Source organism: Hetaerina americana, unplaced genomic scaffold (genome assembly GCF_022747635.1).
Source record: "Hetaerina americana unplaced genomic scaffold, ioHetAmer1.1.p SCAF_10, whole genome shotgun sequence".
Lineage (NCBI taxonomy): Eukaryota > Metazoa > Arthropoda > Insecta > Odonata > Calopterygidae > Hetaerina > Hetaerina americana.
The window spans coordinates 10,149,743-10,166,071 of record NW_027286070.1 but is presented as its reverse complement, the minus strand read 5'-3'; the positions used below and the strand labels follow the sequence as shown (position 1 = coordinate 10,166,071).

At 35.3% G+C, this 16,329-nt stretch overlaps 1 protein-coding gene across 1 annotated transcript; it reads right to left on the bottom strand.

The window, feature by feature from the left end:
- Positions 1-681: 681 nt before the first annotated feature.
- LOC139698122 (mitochondrial amidoxime reducing component 2-like) lies at positions 682-15,819 on the bottom strand. The gene is made up of 6 exons (XM_071597049.1): positions 15,312-15,819; positions 13,144-13,329; positions 9,319-9,499; positions 5,364-5,590; positions 4,845-4,919; positions 682-971 (listed from the first exon to the last, which is right to left on the bottom strand). Exons 1-6 carry the CDS (start codon positions 15,593-15,595, stop codon positions 836-838), a joined length of 1,089 nt encoding a protein of 362 aa, XP_071453150.1. The 5' UTR covers positions 15,596-15,819; the 3' UTR covers positions 682-835.
- Between the last annotated feature and the right edge of the window lie 510 nt (positions 15,820-16,329).

Below are 16,329 nucleotides of genomic sequence, written 5' to 3'. Positions count from 1 at the left end.
AGGAAGTATGTCCCATTATACTAATGTTTTGTGCACAGAAAATTGGATCTCAACAATGCAAAAAAATGTATACAAGGTAATGGATGTGAGATGAAATGTAATCAACCAATGAACATGAAGTTCATTTATCCGACAAATTTCAGGAGTCAAGTGAGGAAATTGATTTTCAATCCACAGATCTCCTTAATTATGACAGTTTGAATTATTATGTTATTTACCTTTGCAGTTATTCAGTCTCAGCAAACTTCTGGTTTCATTGCCGCTGTAATGACAAGGGACACCGGGGGGGTTTCGCACCAGTGTAGTCACAGCCACCTGGTGACTACCATGCTGTAACGTCACATGCCCAGAGCAATGAAGGGACCCCAAGAGGATAGACTTTGGCAAGTGCATTTGCCTTCACCCTGCAGGCCAGAATGCACTAATTTTATCCTTCAGTGAATCTTTAATTCCACCAATAATTATTATAATTGTGATTATTCCTAATAAAATTACATTTAAACACAATCTCAAGTGCTTAAAGCATATATAAAAATTTAATTCATTACCATATGAAAAATGTTACTGTTAATGCATATCACTTGTTACATTGTACATTTGATACCATATGTAATATGAACTCTACTTTTTCAGTAACTTTCTAGGCAAAGAATACATTCAAACACATACTATAAAGAGTTAAGAAAATAAAGGTTTCACTTCACATATTTATTTGTACTGTTTGCATTATGTTTATTAATGCTTGCAGGTGCAATTAAACAAGTCCAATACAAGGGCTCTACCCAGGAAAAAATGTGTATTCTATCCATCTTTTCACTAGGTCACAAGTCAGTGTTTAAGGTAATGGTTTCCCTACATAAACAGGATCTCCAACGTGTACAGTTCCCTCTACATAGAGTCCAAGGTTTATTCCCATCACTGGAGCTGTCCCTTCAAGGCGCAAGGCTTCAGGATCAGTTAGTTTTCGGTACCTAAGTGTAAAATGAAAATTGAATTCAACTTCCCAATTGATCAGATAATGATAATTACTGTAAGAGGAAAATGTTTTACTTGAGAAAAACAAATTCTACTTTAACCCTTTTGCTGATGCTCACTCTCCGGAAATCTAAATCCGGATGCCTTTCACCATGGGTTCAGGGTAGCTGTTTAGTAGGAGTATATTTTTCTCGTTGTCTTGTTCCAAAATACCATTTTTGCATTTTTTCTGTCAATGTGTAGATGCCTTGTTCCAAAAAACCATTAACAAATTTTTTCCAATCTGAAAAAGTTTTGCCTGTCACGGCAATTGAACCAGCAACCTTCAGCTCCACAGGCAGACATGCTTCCACACGACTACCCTCGCCCCCAATAATAGCAATATAGAAACAATAAAGAAAATAATCTATATCCACTTTTATTAATGGAAAATTTGTAGTAATTTATTTTGACAAAGATAGTTTCAATGACACGGATGCTGAATAAGAATATTAAGAAAAGGCTCATTAAAACTTTTATATGGAGCACAGTTATGTACGGCGCAGAACATGGTCATTGAAGTAGGATGATAGATGTAGATTGGAGGCATTTAAAATGTGGGGTTGGAGAGGTGAAGTGGACAGAACCAAATGAAAAAGTGCTGGGTAAGGTGGGGGGCATTGTACAGTGTAATGTTAGGTTGTGTTTTGTTAGAAGAAGCAAGATATTTATATTTAATTGGTAATTTTGTCCATCCAAAACCAGCCTTAACCGGTAGATTACCTAATAATAATAATTTCAATAAAATTTTCAATCATGTTAGCGCAACACAGAGCATGATAAGGTATGTTTACGGTAGCCTACCGTGTGAACATACTATAAGTATATTCACCGCAGCCAAAGGGTGAAAATTATCTTTGCAACATTTGATGATGTTTTGGGTCAAAATACAATACAAAAAGCATTTCGGAATTATAAACTCCTTCCAATAATTTCAACATAATTCACCCGACAACCCACTCACTTTAGAATGGGTCAATTAAAAATCAATTGAAATGAAGTAGAGAAAAATTTCCTAATGGCATGTTAAGAGAATGGCTTCGTGAAAGCTTTACAATAGGAAACAGTGATTCAATAAGTGGGTCCTTGATTCACAATGGGTTCTCAAAACAAGAATTTTCTTTATAATACAGTTTATGAAAAAGCTTACCATGCACTTCATGATTGAAAACTCAAATTCCATTGTGTGCATTCTTGGAAATATCCTACTTTATTGGGTTTAATATGTCCTCTTAGACTTTTTCTAAATATCATGCCACTATGATTAAATATCTTTTGCTAGGTAAATTTTTCACACCTTTTTTGCTCTGACAGCTATATGTTTTGCCCCATGGGATTCCGACTGCATCATACATGTGATAATAATAATATATTTTATTTGCCTAAAGATCATATTTTTAAAATACCAGGGGTATAAATATGTGGTTTAATAATGTGTGCTATAAACTTGAGTGCCATGCATGGAAAATGCACTCACAGTTGTGGTAACTGCTCTTCAAAAGTTGCCACAATTTTTGTGATGCTTAATACCAAAAATGGCCTTCATTACTGATTATCATGGCTTAATATCAAAAACAGCATTAATCAAAAAGTTACCCAGTGGTAGGAGCATTGATGAGAGATTTGGAAACAAAGGAATTCCAGGGAAATGCATTAATTATTATAAGGTTTTTTTACTGACCTTTAATCTTAAAAACAGGCAACCAATATATCTGTAGCACAAAGGACTGTAATCTTAGCACCAAATCTTTTACGATTTGGGAATACATGCATTTCTGGGAGTGTACAGTATGAATAAGTGGGGCTGTGGGAATGTACACTGTAAGCAAGCATGATTCTTTAATGACCTAGAATTAGGAATCATATTTAGCTCAAATCATACATATCCCAAAATGCAGAATAAGTGGAGGCTAGAAGAAAAACTAATCTTCATGGGGGCTCTCAGAGCAGAGTGATGTAACAGAGGAACCAGATGATACATTCACGATGTGCAACCTCTTTTTCCCAGCACAAGGAAGAAAAGCTGCACATATTACATAGGTTTATATTGTAAGCCTATTTTATAGTATCACATATGATCTTGGCTTTCTTGTATCAATGATTAGGGTGTGTCAATCACCACTAACCATATAGCCTTTTCCAGTAAATGCCAGGAGTTTTAAGGAAGAGGATGGCCAAAAGCCTGGGCTAAATTACTCTTCCTTCCTATGTTTTGATCTGGCTATTACATGGCTTACTTCTAATTACTGATTGGTTTTAGTGTAATTTTTAAACTGCAAATTTTAATCTTTTGCTGTAACTGGAGTTTTTTGATATTGATTGGTTTGACAGTACTTTTGGTTGGTTGGTTAAACAGTCAGTTTAGTTGGAAATGAAAAGTGGAAAGCTTGTGAGTTCCCAATGGGAAAATATCAGTTTCACTCATGAGAAAGAACAAAAGAATCAACTAAATTTTCTAGATATCAAGTGTCAAGAAAGGGACGAGGCTTTGAATTTGCAATTTTTCGGAAAAGTACCGCCACAGGCCACATCATCCCCTTCAACTCCCGCCATCACATTTCTCACAAGCTTTCCACTTTTCATTTCCTACTAAACTGACTGCTGGCCATTCCTCTTTCCAAAAATAATTTTGTTCAAGAACTCAAAACGATTAAAGATTTAGCATTGAAAAATGGCTACAAAGAAAATTTAATGGAATACTACAAATACTACAAACAAAGCGTTCCTATAAAGCAAACAATCTTTTGTTCAAACCAGTTGATGTGGAGGAAATAGGTTACAAATGGTGTAAACTTCCTTATTATGGATTGATTTCACAAAAGATAGCCAACCTCTTTCCAAGGGTAAAATTTTTAATAGCTCTTTACAATACGAATAACTTAAAATCATTTTTGAACACTACAAGAGACAAAGTAAGAAAACAAAATTAAAGGGGCATTTATAAGTTAACTTGTAAGGACTGAAGTGCTATATACATAGGCCAAATAGGGAGATCATTAAAAACACGGGTGGACAAACATAAACGCTGTTTTAGAAATTGTGACCTCAAGCAATATCACTTCGCCAAGCATCAATGAGAAGAAAATCATGGGAGTGATTTCAACCCAGAACTCATACACCAGATTGACAAAGGAATGATGATGGACGAGTGGGAAGAGATAGAAATCAGAAAGAATTTAAAAACGGGTCATTTGGTTAACAATTGTTTGCTTGAATACCTCTCCCCAATCCTGGAAGTATCCCTTCCCTTCACAAAAAGACCCAACACCCTCCCCCATCTGTGAACCCACCAATCACCTTTCCTGATGCTTAACACCCCTCTCCCCTTCCCATCTATGCCGATCACAATCTTTTCCCCTCCTTCCTACCCTCTCCCTCATGAATGGTATGTTAATGGACTGCGACTTAATTAATTTGTACCTCATGATGACACTTAAGCTTTGGAACTAGTTGTACATAAATTAAGAACAGTGGAAATATACATTTTGTTTTTCATTTAATGATCATGAAAAGGTTTTCACTTTTTAACCAGGCTCATTACGTATCACTCTTTCCCATGAAGTACTCTTACTTCAAGAGGTTCAGAGGATAAAAAAAACATTGCTATATCTCATTTATAATTTATTTTTCACCATCATTGTTTCACTGCAATGCATCATCATCAGATGAAACCATGATCATGAAAAATTATTGGTGAACTGAAATACAGTGTTATCTGTCCCCTAAACCTCATAATGTAAAAGACAGAATACCAAGAATGACACATTTAACAGCACTGACAAACAGTTCAATATGTATTTAAATTACTTATATTCAAGTCAGATACTCACGTCTTTAATGTTTCAAGAGGCTCTTTATGTTCGTTTCTAATTCCCTTCTCTGGGTCAACAGTAGTAAAAATACACCTAAAATGTGAGGAGTAAATTAGTACACATTATACAAGAAGCTATTGCAAGAGCAATGCATAGAAACAGGATATCTTTTATACAAATGACTGCTATCATTAGTACCTAAGCTAATATTGACAGAAGCCAAATAATTAGGTACTAGCATTAAAAAATCTCTGTAGCGATTTTAATATTGGAACTTGTGACATTAGCAGGTAAGCTTTGCTACATCAGTTGATAAGCACAATATTGAACACCAGAGAAACTGAGTCTTCAAATACATGTATATCATTGGTGCTAGTGAATATTGAAATTAATAAGTAAGCTGAGTTTACTTTCAGAAGGACCTTACTTTCTGTGACAATCAAATTTCTCCATGTCTTCCCTTAAAGAATAATAATCTCGTTTGGTGCATTAACAGAAATGGTGAACTTCCACCTCAGGAAAATATGACTCACTCACCGGGTACATGGTTTTACATTTCGGAAGATAGGTCCTTTCTCATTTCCAATACGAATCCACTCCCAGTTGTCTTCATCAAATGGCTTTCCACCATCAACAAACTTAACTATTAAATTAGGCCGAAAGTTTGCACAGGACACTTGATCACTTTCATCTAGACGAGTGTTCAGTTCAGCCACAGAATCTTCCGCTATTAGTAAGAATGCAGAGAGGTCAGAAAAGGCACCCTAGAATTTGGAGCATAAGAGATTTATATTTATATTAACTTTGATTTTATTGAAAAAACAGAGAAAATTATCGTTTACTACTATTCTATCACAAAATCTTAAATAATCAGCAATGATTGATAATCGGATTTCAAATGCAACTAAAACATTTTTATACAAATTACTGGAAAGTTATTAAGGAGAGACATCTTGTTATTTATATCCATGACCTGAAGAGTTGTTTTAACATAGTAGATTTTTGTTCGAATCTCATACTGGAAAACAAAAAGATTATTTAGGATGAATCTCCTTAAAAACTGAATATCAATAAAATTGTATTTCACTGAATGACCATTACAGTTTGGCAAATTAAGAAGACAGTAATTATGGAGGAAAATAATTTCTCATACAACTATTTAACAAGGTGTAACAAATAACCTAAACTTGTTGAAATTTGAGTGTATTTTTGCCTCTTGGACTTAAAAATGTAGTAAGTTAATCACAATGGGTAAAATTCTCTATTTTCTTCACAAATTGCATGTCAGACTCCTATTTAAGTGTCTCTAAGGGAATCAACGTTCTAGAAATCAGTGGTTTTTTTGCCTTTACATCTATTATAATTTGTCCAACAGAAATATTTATTGAAAACAATTATGGCAACAAATATGAGTTTGGAAAACTGCAGAGTCAAATACAACTTTTCTTAGCTCAGAGATCTGTTTTTTCGTCAGTTTCTCTGAAAATTCAACATTATCAGGTAGTCTACCATTTAAGGTACGTTTTGGATGGATACAGACCACACTCCTACATTTTAACTAAATCAAATTTCAAAAATCTGATACCCTGCACTACCGTCACCTTTTCTCCATTTCTATATATCTCTGTTCATTCTCTCCCAAATCCCCATCCTAAAAGTCTTCTACTTTATCCTAGCCTTCAACATTCCATCACTAATCCAAGTGCATTGCATCTCTCTCTTCTACCTTCTTTGGATTTCTCACAGTAATGCCCTCTACTGCATCATCATGCTCTATTGCTTCTTGTTTGATTTCCTAGCCATCCACTGCAACTTTTCCATCCTTCCCCACACTCACTTTAAAGCAGCTTCCAACTTTTGCCTATCAACTAGCTTCAATGATCAAGTTTCCAAATTATACAACACCCATAGAAAAATTTTCACTAGTCTGTTCTCAATCTTTTTACCCACTCTCCCAGTCATCAATTCCCTACGTCTTATGAAAGCTTCTTTGTCTAATGCAATTGTTGTTCTTATATCCTTACTGTATCTCGGAAGTGTTTTGGACCAACAAGGTCAAAGTAGTAGAGAAGGAGAAGAATTGCGCTGAGCAAAGAGGTTTCCACAGATACAGGGAGTTGATGACAGGGACATTGAGTAAGGATATTAAGAAAAGACTAATTAAAATTTTGATATGGAGCATAGCTACATACGGTGCAGAAACGTGGTCATTGAAGCAGGAGGATTGACGTAGATTGGAGGCTTTTAAAATGAAGGTATGGAGAAGAATGGAGAAGGTGAAATGGACAGAGAAGAAAACAAATGAGGAAGTACTTGGTATGGTGGGCGAAGAGAGGGGTTTTTTGGGAGAAATCCTACGGAGGCAGGAAAAGTAGATGAAGGGGGTATTGACCGGCAGTGGATTGTTGAAGATTGTAATAGAGGGGAGAATGTTAGGCAAACCAGGAGAGGGAAGATACAGGATAGGGATGTTGGACTGGATAAAGGGAGGAAGGAAGTGCTCGGAGATGAAGAGAGACCTGATATAGAGTAGGATGTGGGATTTTGTGTTTTGTTAGGAGTAATGAAATATTTATTTGGTAGTTGTGTCCATCCAAAAACCTACCTCAACTGGTAGATTACCTTAAAAAAATATCCTTACTACTGCAACCATCTTGGTGCAAGGTACTTCTAAGATAGGTATAAAGTTCTACCTGCTCTTAGTTTTTCCCCTCTCATTTTAACGTTTTACTTAGCCTTTCTCTTTCTAGTAAGCTACATAACCTTTATTTTTTTGTATTTATTCTCATTTCAAACCATTCACACTGATTTTCTAATGTACTTAGCAATGATTGTAACCCCTGACTGGCTGGATAACTACAGCTTGATCATCAACAAATCTAACTGATTTTATGAATTCCCCACCGACCTTCATTCCTATCTCCAGTTCTTATAATGCCTCTTTAATCATTTCCTCCACATTAAGCAGCACAGGTCATAATGGACACCTATGCCTTAATCCTCTTCCTAACATTGCCCATCAGGACACCCCATTTCTCACTTACACCTGAGCGGTCTGGCACATGTACAGGTTTTGGATAAGTCTCCTATTTCTCCAATCTACTCCTATTTTCTGAAATATATCATTCATTTCCCCTATTTACTCTATCAAAGTCCTTTTTTAAATCTATAAAATAGATAAGTACATCCTGATTTTATTCTGTTCCTCTTTATTAGTGACATAACTGCTATAGCATTAGATGTGACTCTCCCTTCCTGGTCCAAACTGATCATCCCCTAAGTAATCCTTTGCCCTGCTCTCCGTCCTATTGTTGATGATCCTGAGAACTACTTTAGCTGCGTGTTAAGTCAAACTTATTCTTCAGTAGTTCTCACATATTGCAGCCTTTACCTTTTTTGGGATGGGGACTTAAACTAACCTGGCCTAATTCCTCCCACATAAATGCTATGAATTATCCCATTAATGTCTCCCTTCCCTGTTTTCCTAGACCCTTATGTAGTTTTGCAGAAATTTTATCTATCCCCAAGGCCAAATTCGATTTCAATGCCCTCCTTATCTTAATATCAAGTATAACTGGACCCATGCTATGTACCTCATTTGTCATATTCTTTTTCTAGGTCTAAACTTAATGGCCTAATATTTTACATGTATTCTTTTTACCAAAGATTCTATCAAAGTATTCTATCTTCAAGTAATTCTATTCAAAGTATTCTTTCCATCTCTCTCTCACTTCTTTCCAGTCTCAATCAATAATTTTCCTCCCACATCTTCGCAAAGGTCAAATACAATGCATCCCATAGAGACTGCCTCATTTGACTCAGTATAATCCACATCACATACCCTCTTCTCAGATGAGCTAATTTGGTAAGTGAATTTATTGTATGGAGCTGGGTCTCCTCCAAGTATAGGGCTAGATTTGCAACTTATCTTGGCCAAGATATCATTTAGAGAAGCATGTCTACCTTTTTAACTGATTAGATCTCTCCTTCAAACCCAAAGCATTTTGATCTCATTCAAAGATTTTATATATTATCCCAAATTGTATTAAACTCAATTACAAAGTCATTTAATGAGGTGTGAACAAAATGCTATCACGAAACCTTACTTAACAGCAGAGTTCTTAAAAATTAGTAAACAGTAAATTGTTTCAACATACTTTTCTCATGTCATGTATTGACACCTCAGATCCTTTATCACTTTTTAGATCAAACTAGTGTGATGCATGGATGCCAGTGGGGTGGGCAACAGGAGGCAATACCCCCCCCCCCCTAGATGTTGTGCAGTCTCACGAATTTTAATACTCTTATAATCTATTTTATCACCCCAGCCACTAAGCCTACTTACATGCACGCGTGAAGCAAATCATGTTCCTGTAAAAGAGTAAGGTGGTATGCAAACACAATGATCTGTGAGGAAGCTTTGCTGTTATTACCCTTCCCCCAATTGCCCCGAGCCATGCTAGCAATTATAAACTGATATCTCTTCACTTACTGTGTCTTCTGTTGTAAGAGACTGGTAAATCTGGTTGAAATGACTGACTCTTCGTTCAACGCCAAATTCAGGAACATAGAAGCCAATGCGCAAGCCTTCGCTCTGATTCAACAGCAGTTGAGAGATCCACCTCGCAGCTTCATCACCAGTATCAATGCCACAAACCTTCTCATTCCAAAGCCTACAAGTTGTGAAAAACCCAATGAGGGGTACATGTATACATAAATATATCTGCATACATACATAAACAAGCACTTTCCCAATTCAATTATAGATTTTACATAGATCGGTAAGAGGCGTCACTTTGTGGAAACAATTCATACTGGGAAATAAAATAATTGGTTCTTCCCCGTGCATTTTATTATTCACAACCTAGGTTTTGACTAACAAAGTCATCATCAGGTAAAGTACAGAGGGCACACAGCTTTATATACAGACAGAGAAGAGGAGGGGGAGGTGTTGGTGAAGTGGGAGGAGGGGAAAGAGAAGGGAAACTGGTGTATGGGGGGAAGGGGGAGAGGGCAGTTGGGTATGACATCGGGGAGGGAGAGGGGGGCTGTGGAACAGAGGGAGGTCCAGGAGGGGGGAACAGGAGGAATACTTCAGGTCATTAACTAGCATACCCTTATGTTGATAGTTATTGGAAATTTCCTAACATTCCATCTTTTCCGATCTTATCCCTTTCTTCTCTAAATGTAGAACCTCAGGAACAAAGTCACTAGTGTGGTTATTGTCCATAAGGTGCTTGGCAAAATGGGAAGAATGATTTCTGTTTTTAAAACAGGCATAGTGTTCAATTGTTCCCGGCTCAACTTTGTGGAAGTTCATGTTTATTAAATGAAGAACACAAGATACATTGTGTTCTTCATTTAATAGGCATAGTGTTCTTTCATACACTCACCGAATTTTCCTCCCAATTTGTCCAATGTAAAAATCAGAGCACTCAATGCAATTTATACACTCTGCTCTTTTCCATTATGTGAACTTTGTCCTTGCTTTTAGATAAAAGGTTCCCTAAGTTGCCTTTATTATAGTGGGCTGGTTTTATTTTGTTCTCTGGAAAGGTTCTGGTCAATTTTTGGGAAAAATTCCCGAGAAAGAGAATCCTTTTCCATTTCGAAGTGTCTATCTTGGGGATTGATTTGAAAATGGATGTGACTGCTATCTTCTCTAATTTTTTCCAATACAATTTTTCAACTAAATGGGAGAAGAAACCGTTATTTTCAGCTTTCATTTTTAATATTTGTAGTTCTCTTTGGGTATTGTTTGAGGACAAGGTGAGGAAAAATGCTAGTCAAACGGTGGACCATTGAGTTGAACGCAGGAAATTTTTGTGGGAAATGATACCTTGACGATGAGTGAGATCGTTGACTGGAAGTGTGCAAGCTAGCACACATAGTAGGCATTTCAAAAAGTGCAGTACATTGCATATTGACTCAAAATTTGGATGTGAGAGAGCTGTGTGCAAGATGGGTGCCACGTTTGCTCACACTCAAGCAAAACCAGTGTCGTGAAGATGTTTCAATTGAGTATTTTGCCAAAATTCATTAATTAAAGTTTGAATTGCCACCTCATACTCCTTATTTGCCAGATTTAGACCCCTTGGATTATTTTCCATTCGCAAACTTGAAAAAATGGATAAATGGTCAAAGATTTTCCAACCTTGAAGAAGTGATGTCGGCAGTTAATGTCTATTTTGAGGAGCAAGAAAGTTCTTATTATAAAAAGGGTATCAAATTTATTGAACATTGCTGGGAAAAGTTTATAGAGCTGTATGGAGAATGTTGAAAAATTAATACATTTTTTCCAAAATTTTTGTGTTTTCTTTGTTGGGTCGGGCACTTCTGGGATTAACCTGGTACAATAAATAATTGGTTAATTAATTAAATATTATTGGGAGATATTAAAAAAATGGTACATGAGATACTATGAGATAGAACTAAAACCAGTTCAGCATTATGAGACTCAATGACAGCATTTATTATTGAGGTACAATTAGGACAAGGTTGCATTTTAGAAGAAAATTTGGGAGAAACCTGGCCTCAGCAATTTCATTGTATTGAAACTTGGGCCATTGAATTTCATACAACTATTAATGATGTGACTTTTGTCAAGAACAAATTGAGTAGCTTCAGGCGTGATGTGGTGGAAGTCGAACATAATGAATAATTGATCAAAGCACTTTTCCACTTGATAATTTTTTTATATTTTATGACTGGGTTTCGATGTATTACATCATCATAAGGAGTATTACATCATCACCTGATGATGATGTGATACATTGAAACCCAGTCGTTCAATAAAAAAAATTTTGTCAAGTGGAAAAGTGCTTCGATCAGTTATTTGTAATGTGACTTTCCTCAATTGTAGTTTGCAATCAACATAATGGATTCTGTCAATGAATTATGCCGGTATTCATGTTATGTTTGGATCTTAGAGTGAAATATTAAGAACACTGATAGCATTTTTATCATCCATTACATTAATGTTGATAAAGGAAATTGCTATTATGAAGATCCATGATTGTATCATACAACATAGCTTTAATTAAAAACTATATAAAACAAAATTTACAAAAAAAATATATAAATTTATTAAAAATAATGCAATAAAAGACTTCTCTGGAAATCATCATTAATTTGAAAAAAATTGAAGAATAAGGAAGTTTTTTTTGCTTAATAATTGGCTATTGATATTGCAGAAGCCATTGACCCATGTGGATAAATTATCATACAATAACAGCACAATTTATATCATAAATTGACTTTCCATGACTTTTTCACATTAATAACTTGGTTAACATTTATTATTCTTTTCACATTTTCCTTTCGTACATAGTTCTACATGCAGAATGGCTGAAAACTCATTCCATGTACAGAGTACAATGTGAGGCATAGCAGAACATTATAACAGCCAAGGTATTTTGAAGAGATATTTTCTAAATTATTTCCATTTAATGAAAGGACAGTAGAGATTTTGTGCATTTTGATATAACACCTACAGTACGAACTGTGATGAAGGTGAAGAAACACATTTGGTCACTTTCATCATCTAGTGTAAATCAAAGGAAAAACTTCATTTGCTCATGGTGGTGGCCCTTTCAGGAAACTACTAGAGATTATAATTTCAATTTCTTTAGCTAATGCAGGGCATCTAAAACTATGTACTGTGCAAACTTCAATTGACCTTGTTTGTTGAGTATTTACAATAACAACAACAATTACAAAAGGTTTGAAATACTTTTACATGGATTTGAAGAGGTTGGTATTGAACAGAGAAGCTCGAGTAAGAGTTGAGGAGACAGAAGTCGTAAATCATAAGCATGAATTACTTCTAATGCCACAATTTTAGAGCGTAAAAATTATTTACCTTGACCAGGATTGGAACCCAGATCCCGGTCAAGGCGAATGTTTTTTACACTCTGCAATTGTTACAATATAATGCACATATAGCGGATGGCTCAGTTAAAAGTTATTGCCATGGCATTTCCTGCAGTTTCTTGGAATATGCATTAGTTACTTATATCCCTCATGGATTAATTCATTAAAAAAATATTTCTTTCAATGATTCATTTTGAGAAACTGTATCCAAGCAACTAAATTCTTATAAAATAATTTTTATACTCCTTCTCCAGTTAATTGATGAGTAGCCGAATGCTCTATCCACTAGGGCATCATCCTGCCATTTTTTCATTTAACTTCCCTCCCCCAACATTTTCACAAAGAAGGGAATTTTATAAGTTGCACATTGTCAGTAAGGTGCAGTACTGAAAACCATAAGCTCATAAGGAGTGAACGTTGACCTTTGCAATAATACTCTTCTCACCTGCATTTGAATTTCCTATTCTCTCTTTCCTTTGGTTCTTCAGGTACTTTGACAATTAGCTGGGAACATCCTGGAGCATTGAAACAGTAACACCCAGCATCTGGCGCAGACACCCTGATCTGAACCATTTTAGAATACTTTCTTCCAGTGACAAAGTTCCCCTTTTCATCATAAATAATGAAGAACCTATTAAATATTATGCAAAAGAATTAAAATAAATACATGTACTTTTTTAATCAAAAAGTATTCAGATTTACAAACATTAGACAGTTAATCATTTCATTCTCATTAAAAGCAATTGTTACCATAAAAGAGCAACTACTTATTTTCTCAAGGAAGAGTTTGCACTGCCATCAACTCAACCAGAGTAAATTGTTCACTTATAAAAGCTATACTCAAGATCTATGCTAGATTTGAACCAATGGTAATTCTATTAATAAACAAGCACATTACCTATTATTGTTATTCCAATTGCTTATTGCTCTAACTCAGTAATGAAAGAGAGATAACATGTTTTACACCTTTTGAGAAACAATATCATCTCAATATAAGAATAAGAATCTGCCTACATAGTTCTTTGAAGGAATGTAACTAAGCATTACAGAGTATCCCTTACCTTAAAAAGGCAGCAATGACCACATACAGAAAATAAATTGATAAATAAGCGAGTTATTTTTCAGATTTATTTACGCATTTAAGGAGATATATCTATCAATAATGTCTGGTGTACTTAGATACCACAAGCTGTCGATGCACCCAAAAAACCTTCCCTATATACAGTTGGTAGCATATATTACCAAATTGAAGTATAACCTTCCAATTTGCCATTCCTTACAAAAGAAACAAGCAGTGACATACAGTTGAGACAGGAGGCACAAATGTGCAAAGTAATGACATGCAACCTGCTGCTAAAGGGCAAGAGTAAGAACCAATTTTAACCATTGTAGAATTTTTAATTTTCCCATGCTAGATCTAAAAATATGGGCAAAAGTTTTAGAAGGCAATAGTTAAAATAAAGGTTACAAAAAGTTATGCTAGACAGGAAAATTACTCAATTTTAACATAGAAGCAGGACAAACAAAATAATGTAGAATAATATCACCATTTTAAGCAAGGTCTATTGTGTAATTACCTCTAGTCATTTCATTAAAATAATTTAATGATTTTATTCAGAGTAAGTACAACTGGATATGTAGTAAAGAATGATAATTGATTTTTCATGAAACTTCAGAATGAGTCTGGTCCCCATATGTACGTACTCCAAATATTCCATTCATATTCATCATCAAATTTCTCTTTTAAAGCTTATTCCGTTTACCATAGCAAGATTTACCCTTCTTTGCTCTAATAATTGACACCTTCAATAAAAAACAACATGAATGGGAAATCATACAGCAATGGCCATTTCATGGCTGCTTTTATCACTTTTTAACAATGAAATTTTTCACAAAATGGGACCCATGCCTGACAATGCAGTATTGAATGAAGATAACCAGTGGAGGGCCACAAACAAATTAGAAAGAAAAATATTTGAATAAATCTTCCTGCGCAGTAAAAATAAAAAAAGATAAGCATTAAAAAATATTGCAAAAAAAAGCAGACTACAGATTTAAAAAATAAGCCTGGTGTTCTTTAAGTCATGTAATGCACAGGAGAAATTCGGCCACAGGAAGGTGCATCTCTTCTGGAGATTACATGCACTTGGAAATGACAAACGTAATCATTATCACCATTTTATTAACAAAAAACATTCTTAAGATGCTCCATTCAAAGTAACTATGAAAACAGACATCACCCAGGTATGTTGTTAATCAGTAGGTTTTGATGCTGATGGCCAAATCCTAGAGAAAATATGTTGCTGGCCTGTAGTGACACTGCCATCAAAGAGAGCACTCGATTCAATCATCTTAATTTTCATTAATGATCACCACGTATGGTGTGCTTGGAACTGGAAGAATAATTTCAATTCCTCCGAAAGGCCAACCCTGAAAGGTATCAGCCAGGACAGAGAACGACCCCAGGGACTAAAATAGGGTACATTCCGCTTCTAACTTTAAGTACATCAAATAAATTTGTTGCCATCCAGATTCTCACATTAGCATGCATTCCAGCTCTTCGGACACATATCTAAGTAACCGAAAACATTGAGTATAATAAATTTAACCAACCTATCTCTGAGATAACCAGATTTGAGACCGATAAGGGTAGCTTCAGCATCACTTAAGTCAACCTCATGGCCAGACTTCAAAGGATATAGTTTAACACCAGTCACATGCCCAAATATCTTCCATTCACAAGGTTTGACAGACTCAGGTTTTCTAGTGCTCCTTTTTGTGGTCATCCTACATCCTGACTTCCACCACCACAGAGAGACAAGAAATGCAGCTACGGCAGTTGATGTGAAAGCAAGAACGACAGACTGTTTTTGGGCCAAGTTCTTGGCGAAATCCATTGATCTCACAAACTATTAATGTAAATATAATTCGCAAGCTAATGAAATTGGTGGAATGATGGTTTTCCTGGCACGGGAATAACTCACGACAGGTTTGATTGATTGAGGAATGGATTGGAGTGTTCAATATTATCTCCTTGAATTATCATACATTCTATGCGCGAGGTTCAAAGAGCACATCGAGGGGCTGAGTGACAGTAAAAAAATATCTAACAAGCGTCGATCACTTGTGAAGAGTCGAGACTAGATTATCACCGCAGTAATTTTCGTAAATCGCGGTGATAATATGCATTAATTCTTATTAAATGAAGAATACAATGTATCTTTCCACTGTCCTTTTATTTACGTAATGTATAAAGATACATTGTATTCTTCATTTAATAAACATGAACTTCCACATATGCTGGGAAAAATTGAACATTAATTCCTATCGACTATAACATTATTTTATTTTTCAGCATAATGCTCCAGCGAATAAGATTATTTCAACTATTTAATCCAGTGTTTATCAACTCTTTGAACATCTTTTGTGTATTCAAGTGTAGTTTTATTAACTTCATTTAGGAAACACGTTTTCCGAAATTGCCAAAAATAACACCCACGTTCGCTTTATTCATGAAGTGGAATAGTTACATTGAGAAATCGTTTGTTTGGAGCACTTTTTTGAACAATTGTGTACGTAGTATATCCTCGAATTAAACATTAAATCTTTGATCTGTAGACATCTGTTAATT

Excerpts from the sequence above, each read along its gene's own strand:
- LOC139698122 (XM_071597049.1), bottom strand. The coding sequence starts at position 15,595 with ATGGATTTCGCCAAGAACTTGGCCCAAAAACAGTCTGTCGTTCTTGCT. Across the intron at positions 9,500-13,143 it reads AATAGGAAATTCAAATGCAG|GCTTTGGAATGAGAAGGTTT; the intron begins GTGAGAAGAGTA and ends CACAACTTGTAG. Across the intron at positions 972-4,844 it reads CCTCTTGAAACATTAAAGAC|GTACCGAAAACTAACTGATC; the intron begins GTGAGTATCTGA and ends TTTTACACTTAG.